Source organism: Daktulosphaira vitifoliae, unplaced genomic scaffold (assembly GCF_025091365.1).
Source record: "Daktulosphaira vitifoliae isolate Bord-2020 unplaced genomic scaffold, ASM2509136v1 Scaffold_3, whole genome shotgun sequence".
Taxonomy (NCBI): Eukaryota; Metazoa; Arthropoda; class Insecta; order Hemiptera; family Phylloxeridae; genus Daktulosphaira; species Daktulosphaira vitifoliae.
In genome coordinates, this window is record NW_026099574.1 from 16,707,517 (window position 1) to 16,723,411 (window position 15,895).

Sequence of the window (15,895 nt, forward strand, 5' to 3'; positions counted from 1 at the left end):
GCAATAATAACTGTTCTTTTATTTGTTTTTTCAAAAAAATATAATCATTTAAATATTTAATTTTTACCATCATATAAAAAAGTATTACTGTAGTAATTATCTTTTAAACAATCCATACTACATAGATTGTCAAATTTATGTTAAATATAATTATTAGAATACTTAATAAAAAGCATATTTGAAAATGAGATTCAGTAAAGAGTCCCTCTAAAATGGACAGATGAACAGTTTTGTTAATGTGATGTCGGATCAACAAATTATAAAAAAATCTACTTTTTAATAAAAATAATAATAGAATCTATCACAACAATGTCATAAATAAAAACAAACAAAGGAACTATATCATAAAATACCAAAGTATACAAAATTAAATAACAATAAGTAATAATTATTTACAATATCTAAAAAAAGTTTTGATCTTCAAACGTTTCAGTAAAATAGCTCACAAGTATTAAGTAAATACAAAATTTTTACAAAAGTAGTATACTTAGTAACAATATGAACACTAATATAAATCTCAAATAATGAGTACAATATTATAACTCATTTATTTTTAAAAAGTTATTAGGTCAAGTTAAAGGTATTTTATAACAAATTCAAAAAGAAGACATTTGGTGGCATATAATAACTATAACATCTTCTGTTGTATAATAACTTAGATCAGTGTAACAAAGCATAATTATGCATTTATTTTCGAGCACCATTGCATTGAATATCTGCTTCAGCATAAAGGCATGATGATTCGCTACAAGAACATCCACTGCTACAACTTCCTTTATCATCTCCTCCACCAGGACCATCGTCACCATTGTCACACCATCCATTATTTCCTCGCCATTGTTCTATACATTCATACGAATAACAACTATTAATATTATATTAGGATGAAGTTTTTTTTTATGATCATTTTGTCATTAAAATGAATAGATTCTCAGTATTAACTTAAAACTCTTCACATTTTCATTGAAATCTTCAAATTATTTAAAACAATTGAAATTTACCTGAATGATGTTTGTACACTAAACCAGGTAAGTTAGATTGAACACAACGATCAATGCTATTGCCCTCTGAACAGCATGTATTTATTTCATCTGGCGACCGTTTACTTCCATTAACATGATGCATAGCATTGACATGACCATAAAGAAGAGAAGCACTCTCATAGTCATAGTCAGAATGCATATGGTTCTTTGAACCATATTTGTTGGACCTGTCAATTCCTTGACAAGAGGAAATATTACACATAGAGGGATGAGATCCAGGCACCTTAAAAGAAATATTAAAAATTTATGTATGTTGTTATTTTTTCATATGTAAGAATTTTTATCTTACCGGTGGTGGTTGTGTAGATGGTGGTGGGTTAAATCTATGTTCATTACTTTGACCAGTATATATCCAAGCAGGTGTATAACCATTACAGCTACCCGCCAAAGATTTACTGGTCTGCATATGTGATGGTTTTGGGAAACTACCAGTGTGTATACGACGACTGGCTTGAGGACTTCCTCCATTTGACTAAAGCAAAATATGTGTTGTAAAATAAAGTTTTTAAGCTAAGAAATATAATTAAAATCTACCTGAGAAGTTTTTCTAATGACATCTGATGGAGGATGTTGTGGGGGCGGTGGCAGAAATTCATTCCAGTTAGGTGGTGGCTGATTGACAGGATATATAGGAGGTTTTCTTTTATGATTGTTGAAATCGGTTGTTTCATCTAACGCAAGAAATAAATTTATTAAAATGTTAAAATGTAAAACCATTTATAATTAATTTATATTCACCTAAATAGTGGTTAGAAGACATATTTTGATCATGACAAGAGCCATTAGAACTAAGGGTTTTAGTTTCAGATGAGCTACTTGCAGCTCCAAATAGATGTGTAGATTCCTAAAATGATACAACAAATATTAATGTCATATATTATATGTGGGGATTAATTATTTACATTGCAATCATCTCCACGATTAAGTAGTGTGGTTGTAGCATATGGTGTCGGATTAGAAATGTGATCTTTACGTGGATTATAAAAAGTAGATAAATTTCTGGTATCAACTTCAGCATAATCAGCACATGGTTCACAACGACCAATGCCACCATTGAGCAATTTTGATTCAGGGTCTTTTTCTGTGTTACGCCACCCACGATCAATCCATAATGCTTCTTTGCCACCACTCAACATACTTAATTGTGATAGGTCTCCACTAACTACAGGAACTATAAAGTAATAAATAAAATGAAATTTCTGTAGTAGTATGTTTAGAAATCTAAAATCATTGAAGAGAACTTACCATTAAAATGGCCAAGTTGTTTTCCAGCATTTTGTTTACGTTTTAAATATATTACAGTGACAATTACACATGCAAGCATAACTACCAACACTGCTAATAAAATAATAATCCACGCTTCACCATTGTTATTATTTGAGTAAGCTCTTGATGGATATGCTGGATCCATAATGATTGGAACAGGAGCACTATAGGGACCATAACCACTTCGAGTGTATGCTTGTACCCTAGCCGTAAAGCTTCCACCTACAGTTAAATTTAATAAGATGTAGGTAGCAGAAGCGTTTAGGTTTTCTTGTACCATAGGTTTCGAAGCATTATTGTTTTTCACTTGAATCTATACAATAATATGATATAAAAATACATTTTTAAAATATATTAAAAAATGAATAAATATAAATTACTTACTTTATACCCCAATAAAACACCATTTATATGTTGTGGGGGTGGAGCATTCCATTTTATAAAAGCTGATGTAGCATTTATCATTCCAGCTTGAATATCTTCTGGAGCTGCTGATGGTACTACAATTACAATAACAAATAGTTCAAGTTTAAAATTCAAAACTTAAAATTATATAACAAATATTAAATGATTATTATTGTATAAGTATCAAAAACCAAACTGCTAGTACATACTGTCTTCATGAGTTTGTACAACCATGGAGTTAGATGGTTGGCCTTCAACAGTCTTGAAAAATGGTACTAAGAAGAAATCATACTTAGTGAATTTTCGAAGGTTAGCTAGAGTGTATGATTTTGGTTCACCATTATTCATCATAACTGTTATCATGTTATAAGTTTGTGAACCACCTGAAAGTTCTCTGAAACGTACATAAACACCTTCCACCCATTCTGGACTATTGAGAACCTGAAATTAAAAAAATATTTTAGTATGTTACATTTAAAAAAATTTAATGTATAATATTAAATATATTAGATAATAATTATACAATATTTACCTCCCACATAATTCGAACCGATGTTGAAGATATAGAGAACAGTTCTTTGAAATCTATCACTTTATTACTAAGTTTTTCTCTTGCCTCGTCCAAAGATTGTTGTGTAATAACAGCATTAGAGCCGCCGGTTTTAACTACAGCAGATAACGCACTAGGTACGCTTAACCCATGAGAGTTCTCTGCTCTCACCATGAACACATAGGTGGTATCCGGCTTTAGATTATCAACCTGCGAAAAAGAATCATACAAATTAAATAACTTCAGTTGCATTCTTAAATTATTACTCGATTCTCTACACATACCACCATAATATTGGTAGATATGCGATGTGCTGCAACTACCCATCCTGTCTGTAAATCTGAACTGTAGTATTCTAATGTGTATCCGATAATTGGAGATGCGCCTAAATGTGGAGTTGGTGGTTTCCACGTGACTGTAACAGAATTTCGAGTGACATTTACTATAGTTGGCACTGAGGGAGCAGCTGGAAACATGGCAGGATCTGGTGCCCGATGAAGACGAGAACCAGGAGATTCTTCAACACTTAATGAAGCCGACCACGATGTTTCTCCACTTTCAGATGATGCGGTACAAGTATAAAGTCCAGAATCGGATACCTCGAGTTCTGAAAAAAAAAAAAAGTTCAGAGAAATACTTCAAAAGATTTTATTTAAAGAAATTAAGGCCTTCATTTAATTATTGATATAATTAAATTTTGAAAGTGTACGATAATAAAATAAAAATTATAAAAGAAAATGCATTTTATTTATTATTCAAAGAAAAAACTTATGTTCATTCAATTAGCACACAATTTAATTATTCTACTGTAATATATTCATATATATTAAATGTAAATAAATATTTTCTAAATTTTAGAAAATTATTTATCAAAACTTACCATCTATTTGTAACGTTCCTGAAGATGTTATAGTCACTCTGGGATCACCGGGAGACAAATGATTACCATTTCTGTACCATTTAACTGTCGGTAATGGGATACCAGATGCTTGACAGGGTAACGTAGCAGTAGATCTAGTAGCTAATGTTTGATTGGTAGGACCTATGTCAACTACCGGTGGAGGAACGTCTTGTACAGAAGTCACCTAAAAAAAAAAAGACAAGAAATTTGATTAATAATCTCAATTTAAGATTACTTTAGATTCTAAAATAATCAATTCTACCAGGAAAGTTTATAGGAGGCAGTCTTTACCTGTAAATAGGCTCTATAAGTTGTTGAACCAGCCACGGATAAGCCAGAGCACACTAAAAATCCAGCATCCTCTTTTTGTGCGCCTTGAATTCGTAGGGTTCCTTCTTGAGTGACATGGAAGTGTCCGTATGCATTTCCAGGAAACATAAGTACTTGAGACCCCTCTCGAGTCCAGAACACAGAAGGTGGTGGATTACCCTGAGCAGCGCAGTCGAAAGTTGCGATACCATTAAGTCCTATTTTTTGATCTTTTGGCCTGGTCACAAACGTAGGAGGGGCTAAAAAGTAAAAAAAAATTTTAATTAAAAACCAAACGCTGCAGAATTTTATGAAGTAGTTAAATTTCAAATTTAAATGTTATTTGAGGAAACACACTTTATTTGTCCAATTTTTACCGAAAACACAAGGAAGATTATTATTTCGTTTTTATGAAGAATTATACATTCCGGTTTATGGAATAGAGTTTTACTTACAGTGTACGGTTAACGTGGCTTTAACCTTTTCGGTGCCCACGTCGTTCTCAGCGTTGCACACATATAGTCCTTCGTCATGGGCCATTACGTTAATTATCCTTAGCGATTTATTGTCTAAAATTTGTGCTCGGCCAAATGGCATTTTGCTGCCTTCTCGTTCCCAGTATATATTAGGGTTGGGGTCGCCACCAACTTTACACTCGAATTCTGCGGTTTGCCCAGTGAGAACCGTTACATCTTTTGGCTCAGAAATCATAAATGGTTTGACTGTAAATAAATTCATAATGCTAATAAATGTTCTGTAGTAGTTAAAATAATAGAAGTAATCGTTATGATCGTTTGATTTAATGTCATTAATTCGGGTACAAGTAATTTTTTACACACGTCACTAATAAATTAATTTCATTATTAATTGCTACGTAATTTACTACGAGTTGTTTTAAGAAAGTTAATTTATCAATAACATTGATAACATTAATAACATGCATAGAAAATACTTATTTGAAAGTTAAGGTAGTTTGCCAGAGTCGACAACAACTACCATACCTATTACAACCAAGAAGACTTATCTTGTCGGATGTCTGCAGGGCGCATTAAACGTATAATAACAGAGTGCCTACTGCTATATTGTAACATAATAACTATCAAATGTGTTCAAGGCAGTAGATTTAAACTTTTGGGGTTCCAAAGGGATAATTGTTAGTACAGCCGTTAATTTTAAGGGGTTATGTTTTACTGCGTATAAAGCAAACGAGTCGAATATAATTAAGATTTAGACATTTTAAAACTTATAAATTGCATAGACCTGTAACTACTATACTAAGTTCAAAACGAATTGTTCTTATTTTATAGTCTAAAGGTGTTTACGAGTGTTTCGGTAAAAGCGAAGTAACCGGATTTATTATGTTAAAGCAACAAAATAAAATGAGAAATTATGAACTGAGTCAAATTAAAAGCATACAATTTATATAAATAAGTATCGCAGGGACGTCATTTAGGCGGGTGAGGCAACTTGAGAATTTGTGTACAAAAAATAGTTGATAAAAATGTTTTTGAAATTGCAAATTTCAAACTTGAATCTATTTTTTGATATTTCCTTTTTTTAAAATTTAATACATCAAAATACATGTTTTTTGTATTAATGTTTTTTTTTTTTAATGTAAACTCCACTAGATTTCGCCTAGCTAGGGATCAGCCCCAGACGCAGTGCTCTGCAGGCCTCATGACCTGTATGTGCGTTAGATCCTTCAGGCTGTCCCTATAAATAAGTCACTGAATCCGATTGGAGCAATTGGCTACGCCGGCCACGATATGTGTTGTGTAAAAAAAGTATAATTTCAAAAGCAGTTTACTAAAAAATTATTTCGACTTGTAAATTAAAAAAATAACAATATGACAACAAAATAATTTACTAATTATTATTCCAAACAACAGATAGACGAAAAAAATTAATAATCATTAATGCGTAAGAACTTAGAAATAAAACTTTATCTCGGTGAAAAATGAATAGATTTCAACGAATTTTTCAGTGTACATTTAAAGTGTCTCTGGACAAGCCTAGTAAATATTTCAGAATTTAAATCAAAAAACGTTGGCGACAATGAGCGTTTTTGATAGAAATTTTTAAACGGTCAGAGTGTGCTAAAAATAATTTTCACATCTTCGCAAACAATTTTTCTAAAATAACGTCGTCGAGTTCTTTCATTAGAAAAAAAAAAAAATTGAAAATCGAACGTCATTAAGTAATTTCTCCAGCATTGGCTAATTTTTCAAAGTTTTATTACATAATAAGATTCTTCAAACTAGCATAAAAATTGAAAAATTATACTTTATTTATATTAAATTTGTAAAAAAGAAAAATCATAGAACTTTTATTTTTAATGTAAAATTAATTTATATTATGGAAAATAAATCACGAGCGGAGGGAAAGTCTTTGTGAAATAATGGGCTGGTCAAAAATTTTCCCCAGTCTAGTATAATTTGGAATGACGCCTCTGAATAGCGTAGGGTTTTGTCCTATTCAATAGGTTAAAATTGTTTAAACAGTTGACATTTGTGTTGGTATAATTCAATTGGCTAATGCCGTTTTTCTCTAAATTTTTTTATATTTACACGGCTGCATAGTACATGACCAAAATAAAATATTGATTTAAATCCCGTATAATCTAATGATAGTGTGATTTATGTAAACCGATAAAGTTAAAAAAAATGTCGTTTGTTTTGATTTTTTAACAAATAAGAATACCTATTGCCAGCAGGTATGAATACAATATGCCCGGGGACGACTAGCAACTGTAAATACAACGGGTAAAATAAAGTAATGTTCCCCCTCGTGTCTATGTTTTGGTGGATTAATGACTTTCTAAATGTATTGTTACTGCTGGCGGCGACATAATATTTTTACAAAAGCGCGTGTGCACATGAATGTCGACCGTCGTTATCGAATGACCCGCTGCTGATGACATGTGTATATCTATTGTTGTATCCACGAGGGAAAAAAATTGTATAAATGAAACAAAATAGTGTGCGCACGTACAGGGAAGAAAATGAGGAGAAATATTGTAATAAGAGTGGTAGAATAATAATAAGAGCGTCTGATAAAAAAAAAAATTAAATAAAATCGAATCTCTGTTTCCGGAACATTAAACACCCAGTTGAAATGTGTCCATTGAAATAGTTCCTTAAGCCTAATGGCTCATCTATCAAAATCGAGTCGGCGTAACCAGAAGTGGAAATCCGATTCGCTATTTATTTCGATTAGGCCGTGAAAAAACTTTCAATTGGTTCTTAATGGATTCCGCTCGGGAATTGTAAAGAGGGAAAATCCGTTGACGCGCTGAAAAAAATTCACTTAGTCCATATAATAGTAATATATGTTTGTATATTTTTGTAGTGGACCGGACAGTGAACGTGCTCATAGAAAGTTCTGCTTTGGCTACGTGACACCTATGAGACTACTACTTATATTAATAGATAGTGTAGAAAATATATTGTCAGGCTAAAAGCCCTTTAATATATTATAATGCGAAGAAATAAAATGAAGTATTCGCACTACAGGTACGTAAATGAGAAGAAAAACTCGATTTTCATACAAACTCCACGACGACAGGTAGTCTTCAAGATATTTGTTATTCCGGATGCGTTTTTATTTACTTCAGCAAAGCCTATAGGATATTTGCACCCCGTATAATCGAATTTCCTGATACACACACACAAATACCGAACGTTTATTATTAAATCCATAAATATGGTAGTGCATTCGGAATGGAAAATAGATTTATACCGTACTAAATTAAATACAAAACTGGGTAGAAATAGTTGTGTTTCTATCCAATAATTTTGTACATTTCAACGACCGACAGGCGCCCCGGGACTTTCTAACTATTTTCTCATACTTAGTATCATCTTAGAACCCAATTGAATTAATACAAACATGGGAAACTGCCTTCTCGAAAATTAATATTATAATATGTATTTACTTATATTTGTATGTATTTACTTGTCTGAGATTCTATATAGGCTTAGTTTGTACATACAAAATACATTTTATTATTAATGCAACATTGCTGATGTCGATTTGTCAGAAAGATATAAGCACATAACGATAATTTATATTAATCGAATTAAATTTAAAATACCGTTTACGGTGAGTTTGGCTGAAACACTCTCTCTCATCGCAACAATATTCTGGGCGACGCATAGATATTCACCGCTGTCATCCTGTTGAACGTTTGTTATCATCAGATTGCCTCCGTCTACGATTCGCATCCTAAATAAACAATATCGTTATAAAATCAATAATAACAGTTATAATAGGATAAGGCTAGAAAATATTAAAAATAACGTTTAAACTTTCACGGGAACAGAATAATTAACGTCATTGCATTAATAACACGATTAGAAATTACCTGGTGGACGACTCAATGTGAACGTCATCTCCATCTTTTTTCCACACCACAACAGGGTCCGGGTGTCCTTTGGGCGGACTGCATTCTAACAGGGCTGTTTGTCCTTGAGCCACTTTAGTGTCTTTAGGTTCGATCTTAAATTCATCCTTCAACACTGCAACAATGAAATTGTTTAAGAAATTAAACGAGATAAAAACAAAATTAAAATACAAAATAGGGGTCGGCAAGATAGGGGACTATTTCACTTTGTAGAGTATTTTATAAAATGCACATTTTCACTGCAAGAGTGAAGCCGAATTTGTATTTTGAAACGTATTTTCTATTTCAGTGAGTTTCGCAAGAATAAATCCGGATTAAGAAGACAGCGGATTACGTTGCAAATGAATGGCCATTTCAACTTTGGATTTATATTAGAAATTCTTATCGTGATAAATACTGCGATAGTATCAGTACGGCATACTAACTAATTACTTATTGGCCAACATAATACTTCCAATAAAATAAAACGAAAATTGTCAAAACAGCTAAGCGACTGTCACGTGTAGCTCAATGGAAAATGACATTTGTGGAGGAGGTCGCGTTAAGTAATAAATTCAGTATACAGGTTCGTTCGAGTACACATTTCTTACATGTTCGCCGAAAAAAGCATTTCTAAGCCCCCGCCTCTTGTGAGCATTTCAGTTTAATGGTTAATTTCATAAAAGGATTAAAGCCGTCAGGGTAGACGCGCGAGGGTGGACAAATATTGACAGCGTGAGAGGGTTCGACGATGAGATACAACTGATCAGTAGTAGTGACAACAGTGGTTTTTCTTTTTCTATACGAGTACATGTATACACATAGGTCGGTTGTGTCAACATCATCGCTGCATTTTATTTCCCTCCAAGTCGGCCGGCTGGTGTTTATCGGCGACGGCATGTCGAGTAAAAGCATAACAATGACTCATTCTTATGTAAAAGAACACAAACGAACACGCTACTTCCAAATGTGAACTGCCACTTCTGTTTCGTGTTCAGGGTGTTTATAGTAAAATTTATAATAACAGTAAAGAAAGTGATATTGTTATTCTTTGTCAGTCACGGAATCAAATATCATTTATAGATTCAACGTGATTCCTCACCAAAGCTATAATGTAATAAAAACAGCGAAGTAGACATTTTTTGCTAAATGGGGACAATGTCGGTGAATTATTTCTTGAGTCTCATTTTATGAATTAATTTAATTGATTTCTAAACATTACCGTATTGAAACTATATTTATATATTGATTCCATGAATAAAAATTTATAATTTTTCATACTTTAGCCTATTTACGTTACCCGGGTGACACCATTTTTATTATTTTGGTATACAAATATTCAAGTTAAATTAATATAAAATTTAATTTAGTCCAATTATTGTCAACATATTTACTAAAAGCAAAGTAGAAATTTAAACGCATTTTTCAGATCGTTACAAAACAACTTGAAGACTTTGCAAAAATAACTGTCGGGGTTTTCTTTTTTAACTAATGCTTAATGTTTGCCTCATAATATTTTCATAAATTTTCTGAAGCTTATAGTAAGTGTTACTTTTTAAAATTTTATTACTTAAGCTAATTTTGAAATCAAATTTACAACTTTTTACACAACAAGTCAATAGTTGTAACATTTCATAAAGCTAAATTTATATTCATCTATCAGGATTAAAAGTTTATATTTTTTACGTAAAATAAACTCCATGTTAATCGGTAAATAACTTAAATACATTGTTATGTGATGTTAAATTTTAATAGGTACTGGATGCCTGTTTTGTGTACAACTTAATATTTTAGAATATTAAATATTATTATATGGGACATTTGAAATAAAATATTATTTTTGTACTTAATATAACAATGAGAGGATCAACTTATACATAACTCTTAATTTTTCGAGATTCACTCATACGCAATCAGTCAGCGGGGTAATAATATTTTTAAACTTGGCTAACATTTATAAATGATCATGTCTTTATATAATCGTGCAATTAATACCCTCACTTGACATAAAAAAATGATTGTTTAAAATATAAAACTCAGCTCAGTTGGGATGCGACATAATGGAGACAAATATAGGTGATGTCTGACAGTGCTTAACATCACTATCATAAAAAACACATTGCAATGCGAATCTGTTAAATTTTACAATAATTTGCATATGTGTTATTTTGCAATTACTATTTTTTTTTAAATTTTACTAAAATTATAAAGCATTGTTAAATTATTGCTTTTTATTACGCAGTATATATTGGAAAATTCTGTAATCATTTTAACATATTTTTATCTGAATTAATAATCAATTACTATCCTACGCCGGATTTTTACGAAAAATTTACATTAGTCTTATAGGAAATTTTAAATGCTTTAGGGTATTAAATAATGTTTGAAACAGGTTTTTTAAAAAAACATGTTTCTTAACAGCCCAGATTCTACGACAATATAAAGTACAAGAACCCCGTTTAATACTCTTACCACTCGTTTTTCATCCTTATGACAACATAAATATGCGCAAAAGAAAGGTTATTGTCTCAAGCACAGCCGATATAAATTTCATTAGAATAGTGTTTATTAAAAACATTTGAAAAAGACGTTGAAAATACTTTTTTTACGGTAGTGTAAATTTGAGATTTTTTTTTTCAATAATCTAAAATTAATATTTATTTATTTTTTTCAATTTTTGCCGCTGATTAAATGTGAACAACACGTTTTACCAGATTAAAATTGAAGTTTTTTTTTTATCATCTAGTTAGAGCTATTTCCAGCTAACAATGTTAATTGATATAATGGAACTATTACCTTCTATTGATTATTATAAAATCATAAAAAGTATCAGTAGTAAACATTCCATTGGCCGGTTCGTTTTGACAAGACGATCAGTTATTGAATACTATTTAAGTGCAGATAGACGTATTCTATTAGAGAATACTTTATACTATACGTGTATCAATGTCATGAGATAGCATTATATAATTATGTATAATTTCAGACATGCTGCTAGTTTTAGAAATATCATTATGATAATAAGGATCCTTGAGAATCTTGAAAAATATCAGTTAGATTATAATGGAATGTGTCTGATAATGGTCAAAGCTTTCAATGAATATTTATAATAGCGTTTGTTTCGTTGTACACGAAAATAAATAGAAAAAATGAGCTAAGCAAGCAATTAGATTCTATGTATTTGAATTAAATTCTTTTTCCGGCCAATCATTGATCTTGGTCCCGGATATTTTAATAAACTTTGTTAAACGATAATTGTTCATAAAATACAAGCAACTTGAACCATAAAATATCAACAACTAACAAATGAAATTCCATGGATGAAAAATGCTTTTAAAAAGTTTAAAAGGTTTAAAATATCGTCTAACAAAGAATAATTAAAAATGAGTAATGAGGCGAGTTTGGATAGTAAGAGGGTCGTTATTATTGACTGTAAGAGAGAAAAAATCGGACGATTTTATCTTGAATGTTTACCATTTTTTAACAGTGGATTTTACCCTAATAAAAGAGCATAGTTTTGCCATTAAAAAATCATTAAGTAATAGTACGATACCACCGTACGATTCAGCAAGTACTACAAGCAAAATGTCTAATAGCTTGAGAAACGCATTTAATATTAAGACAATAATGTTATTTAAGGCTATACAAAATTCTTAAAATCATTATCTGCACTTAATATTTAAATTAAAGATAAATATAGAAAATATTATTAAAAAGAATCGTGTTTGAAACTATGAAGTTAAGATATTAAGATGTTTTAGACCATATTATATTGACACAAAGTTCTACTTGTTTGGTATTGTTGTACCTAATCAAATCAAGACTATACTGTAACGGTATTTTAAAATTAAAACAACAGCGATCACTTGGTAATCGTTTGCGTTGCTAGGAAATCTTCGTAAACGACAATTTTAATTTATTGAAATTTCCATATTAGTTCAACTTGAACAGTTTAAAATACTATTTTCAAGTAGAATAATTTACTGTTTGATGTGCTGAATTAGACTGCTACTAGTTTGACGCCGTTTGAAGATGTAATTATCATATACAAGTCGTTTGGTAAGATTTTCGATCTTAACCTGCATACGTTATCTCTCTGGCAAACTGCCCACTAGACAGTAATCGGTAAAACAAATTAGCGACTCGTGTTTAGATGATTACATTAATTGTCATCATGACTATTTCGCGCGATGATTTTCACTTTCCCCGCGTCCTCCTGCGTCGTTACCAATAATACAATAATATACCATACGATAGCTTTATTCCTGCACGGTCCAGCTGTCACGTATCGTTTCTTCTCAAAATGTTAAAAAGAACAATATTTCATATTAGTACGGTCCTGTTTTATCTCTTTTACGGCCATGTTGCGCCCTTCCCCTGTGCTACACACGATAAATCAACTGATGTTTCGTTCGTTGGAGAATTTTATAAAAACGGACACTGGACCGCTGCAAGCGGATAGACATTCACGTTCGATGAAGTATGTACTGAACGTCCAGGTCGCTATGAGAGCAATCTTCGTGACATACATCATATCGCCCAGATGCAATTATTATCAGAGTAAGCTGTTTTTTGTAACCATAGCACGTGACGTAAGATCATTTAGCGAATTAGGCGACGCTGTTCGGTGCTCTAAGTTATTAAATTCTATCTATCTCTGTGTTCGCATAACCGTGAACACTTAAAACTTGTGTAAAATGAACTGTTAACACGATATTGTTAAAAATGTTTCAAGTTGACGACCAACGAAAAAACAAATTAATATAGAAACAATCTCAAGGTGATAATGTTAGGTTCAATGACAAGTTTTAACCGGACTATATTAATCTACGCCTCAAAAGTCTAAACAATTGGAATACAATGAAACAATGATTTTTATGAACCGATTAGATTAAGATAAACTATGTTATTGACACCGCCAAGGCGTTTCCAATGTGCGGCAACAAACCGAGTACTTTTTATGTTATGACACAAAGGTGTTAGAAAACATGGTTCAAAGCGCATGCAAGTCAAGTAGACAATCATAAACGTTTGAGAGTGTAAATCGATATCACATCGGAGTAAGTTATTTGAAACGGACGGTACAACAAATGACGACTGTCAATAGTGCAGTGACACGATAATATTATAATAAATAATGGAACCATTTTTCACGGGGTAACACACGCAGTGAAAGGGTTGGTGGTGAACTATGTTTCGTAAAAAGGCTTTGTAGTATAAAAAAGAGCATGTACTAAAAATTGGACCCGCGTTTTATCAGATTATTTTTATACACATAATACAATAAAGGTGTATGCGCTGTATGGCACAAAACGTATTGTTGCTAATGGTTGTAATAATATTAATAATAGAAATGTACGGCTGCGAGTTTTGAATAAATTAAGATAATTTTAAAATATAATACTGACAAAATGCATACCGATTGCTCGTGTATTACCATATTTTGGTAGTCTAGATAATTATTCACAAGAATGAATGATTCAGTCGAGTTCATAAATAGGCGTCGATGATTCATTTGACTTGATGCATTTAGTGTGCCTAATATTCAGCGGCGGTTTAATATTTTTCCATAAAAATAAATACAACGATACACATAGAAACTCAATTAATTTATTGAGAATATTAATGCTTATAAAAAGCTATTTTATCGAGTACAATAATAAAAAATTAATACGACCAGCTCATTCCGGTTAACGTACCCGAAATATACAAATACGTAATTTCAAAATGGCCATTAAATGAAAAAAGGCTTCTCTGTAGGCCAATTTGTCGACATTAAGGTCCGGACAAAATTTAACAGTGATATAATAATAAAAAATACCGTCCGCCACTGTAGGGCGTCGCCGGATATCCGGTAGCTGTATAGTCGTCGAAGAACAGGAGAGTATAATAAAATATGTAATAACGATTCGGGATTAATGCATGTATACATGTGTGCGTAGCGATTGGACGGAATGGGACTGTGTACGTAAAGGATATAAGGGATGAACAAGGGGAGGTAATATCTGCGATTCGCAATCTCTTTTTATGGCATTCGCCGTAGACCACGAGCACTTTTCCTAGCAATGTGTGCTCGCATTATGTTATTGGCGTTTTGCTCTAAGGAGTAAGGGGAAACCACTTTTGCCGCACTAAAGGTCCCTCGACCGTACGGTCAGGACACAACAGACGGACCTACGGAGACGTAAAGAATGTTTGAATGGGTTCCAAAGGCGTACCAGCAAACACGACGATTCTTTTATTTTTTTGGACCCAATCCAAAATAAACTACTTTGTTTCAAACTCAACTAGCCCGGCCGTCGATAAAAACCCATTACAATCGGACCCGCTGCCCGTCACGATGCAAAGGAAATACCGTCAGCGATTTTTTGCGGTCGCCGACGACGTTTTTCAATTTAAGTAATGTCTCTGTGGTAAGTCCACAAGGTTCGCGTCTCTTTGTCCCGTACAGTATTGTACAATCGACGCGTTATTATTAAAGTTGACATTTTCTATTGTGAGCACCACAATGTCGGCGCGACCGCGTCTGCCTGTGGCCTGTTATTTTTTGCAATGTCGGTGGTGACGAAAGGGGTTAATCCCATTATAAGTACTGGCCGACGAATTATCAAAATTACTTATAATTAAATTGTCGGAGTCCCTGCGCTAAGCCCCGTCCGTAGGACAGACCACAACGCGCGAAAGCGGTCTGCGGTGCCGGCTGCAATGGAAGACGCGCCTTGTTCATCCGAGCGGCAGTTTAGGTTTTAATGAAATAATCTGGGGGTACCGACCTATAATTGGACATTAGAGCCGAACAAAGTCGTCGTGGATGAAAAGTCACATGTACGAACCTGACAATAAGACGGGCTTTTTCTGTCTCTCGCATAGTGCTAAACTACGGGATTTTATGGAGTCGATATTTCGGGGCAAATCCAATTCCATACGAATAGTCATTGCCGCAGAAAAGTATTCCAGCGATAACGCCCGTTTAATGTTCCTGTGTATATGTACATGCACCTGAATTAAAAGGTACGGTCGGCGAGGGAGGGAATCGACGA

General features: G+C 32.7%; 1 protein-coding gene across 2 annotated transcripts in view; it reads right to left on the reverse strand.

Moving 5' to 3' along the window:
• Window positions 1–257: 257 nt before the first annotated feature.
• The window catches only part of LOC126903174 (roundabout homolog 2), a 120,681-nt gene continuing 105,043 nt past the window's right edge, over window positions 258–15,895 (reverse strand). For both annotated transcript variants that reach the window (XM_050681203.1, XM_050681202.1), the window contains 16 exons: window positions 8,838–8,991; window positions 8,568–8,698; window positions 4,930–5,196; window positions 4,457–4,734; window positions 4,145–4,349; window positions 3,549–3,871; window positions 3,247–3,474; window positions 2,924–3,155; window positions 2,694–2,809; window positions 2,289–2,622; window positions 1,946–2,214; window positions 1,782–1,887; window positions 1,578–1,714; window positions 1,333–1,515; window positions 1,002–1,266; window positions 258–842 (listed from right to left, as the gene is read on the reverse strand). In XM_050681203.1, coding sequence (XP_050537160.1) covers window positions 688–842; window positions 1,002–1,266; window positions 1,333–1,515; window positions 1,578–1,714; window positions 1,782–1,887; window positions 1,946–2,214; window positions 2,289–2,622; window positions 2,694–2,809; window positions 2,924–3,155; window positions 3,247–3,474; window positions 3,549–3,871; window positions 4,145–4,349; window positions 4,457–4,734; window positions 4,930–5,196; window positions 8,568–8,698; window positions 8,838–8,991 — 3,383 coding nt within the window. In that variant the 3' untranslated portion in view covers window positions 258–687. The remainder of the gene's footprint in view (window positions 843–1,001; window positions 1,267–1,332; window positions 1,516–1,577; window positions 1,715–1,781; window positions 1,888–1,945; window positions 2,215–2,288; window positions 2,623–2,693; window positions 2,810–2,923; window positions 3,156–3,246; window positions 3,475–3,548; window positions 3,872–4,144; window positions 4,350–4,456; window positions 4,735–4,929; window positions 5,197–8,567; window positions 8,699–8,837; window positions 8,992–15,895) is intronic.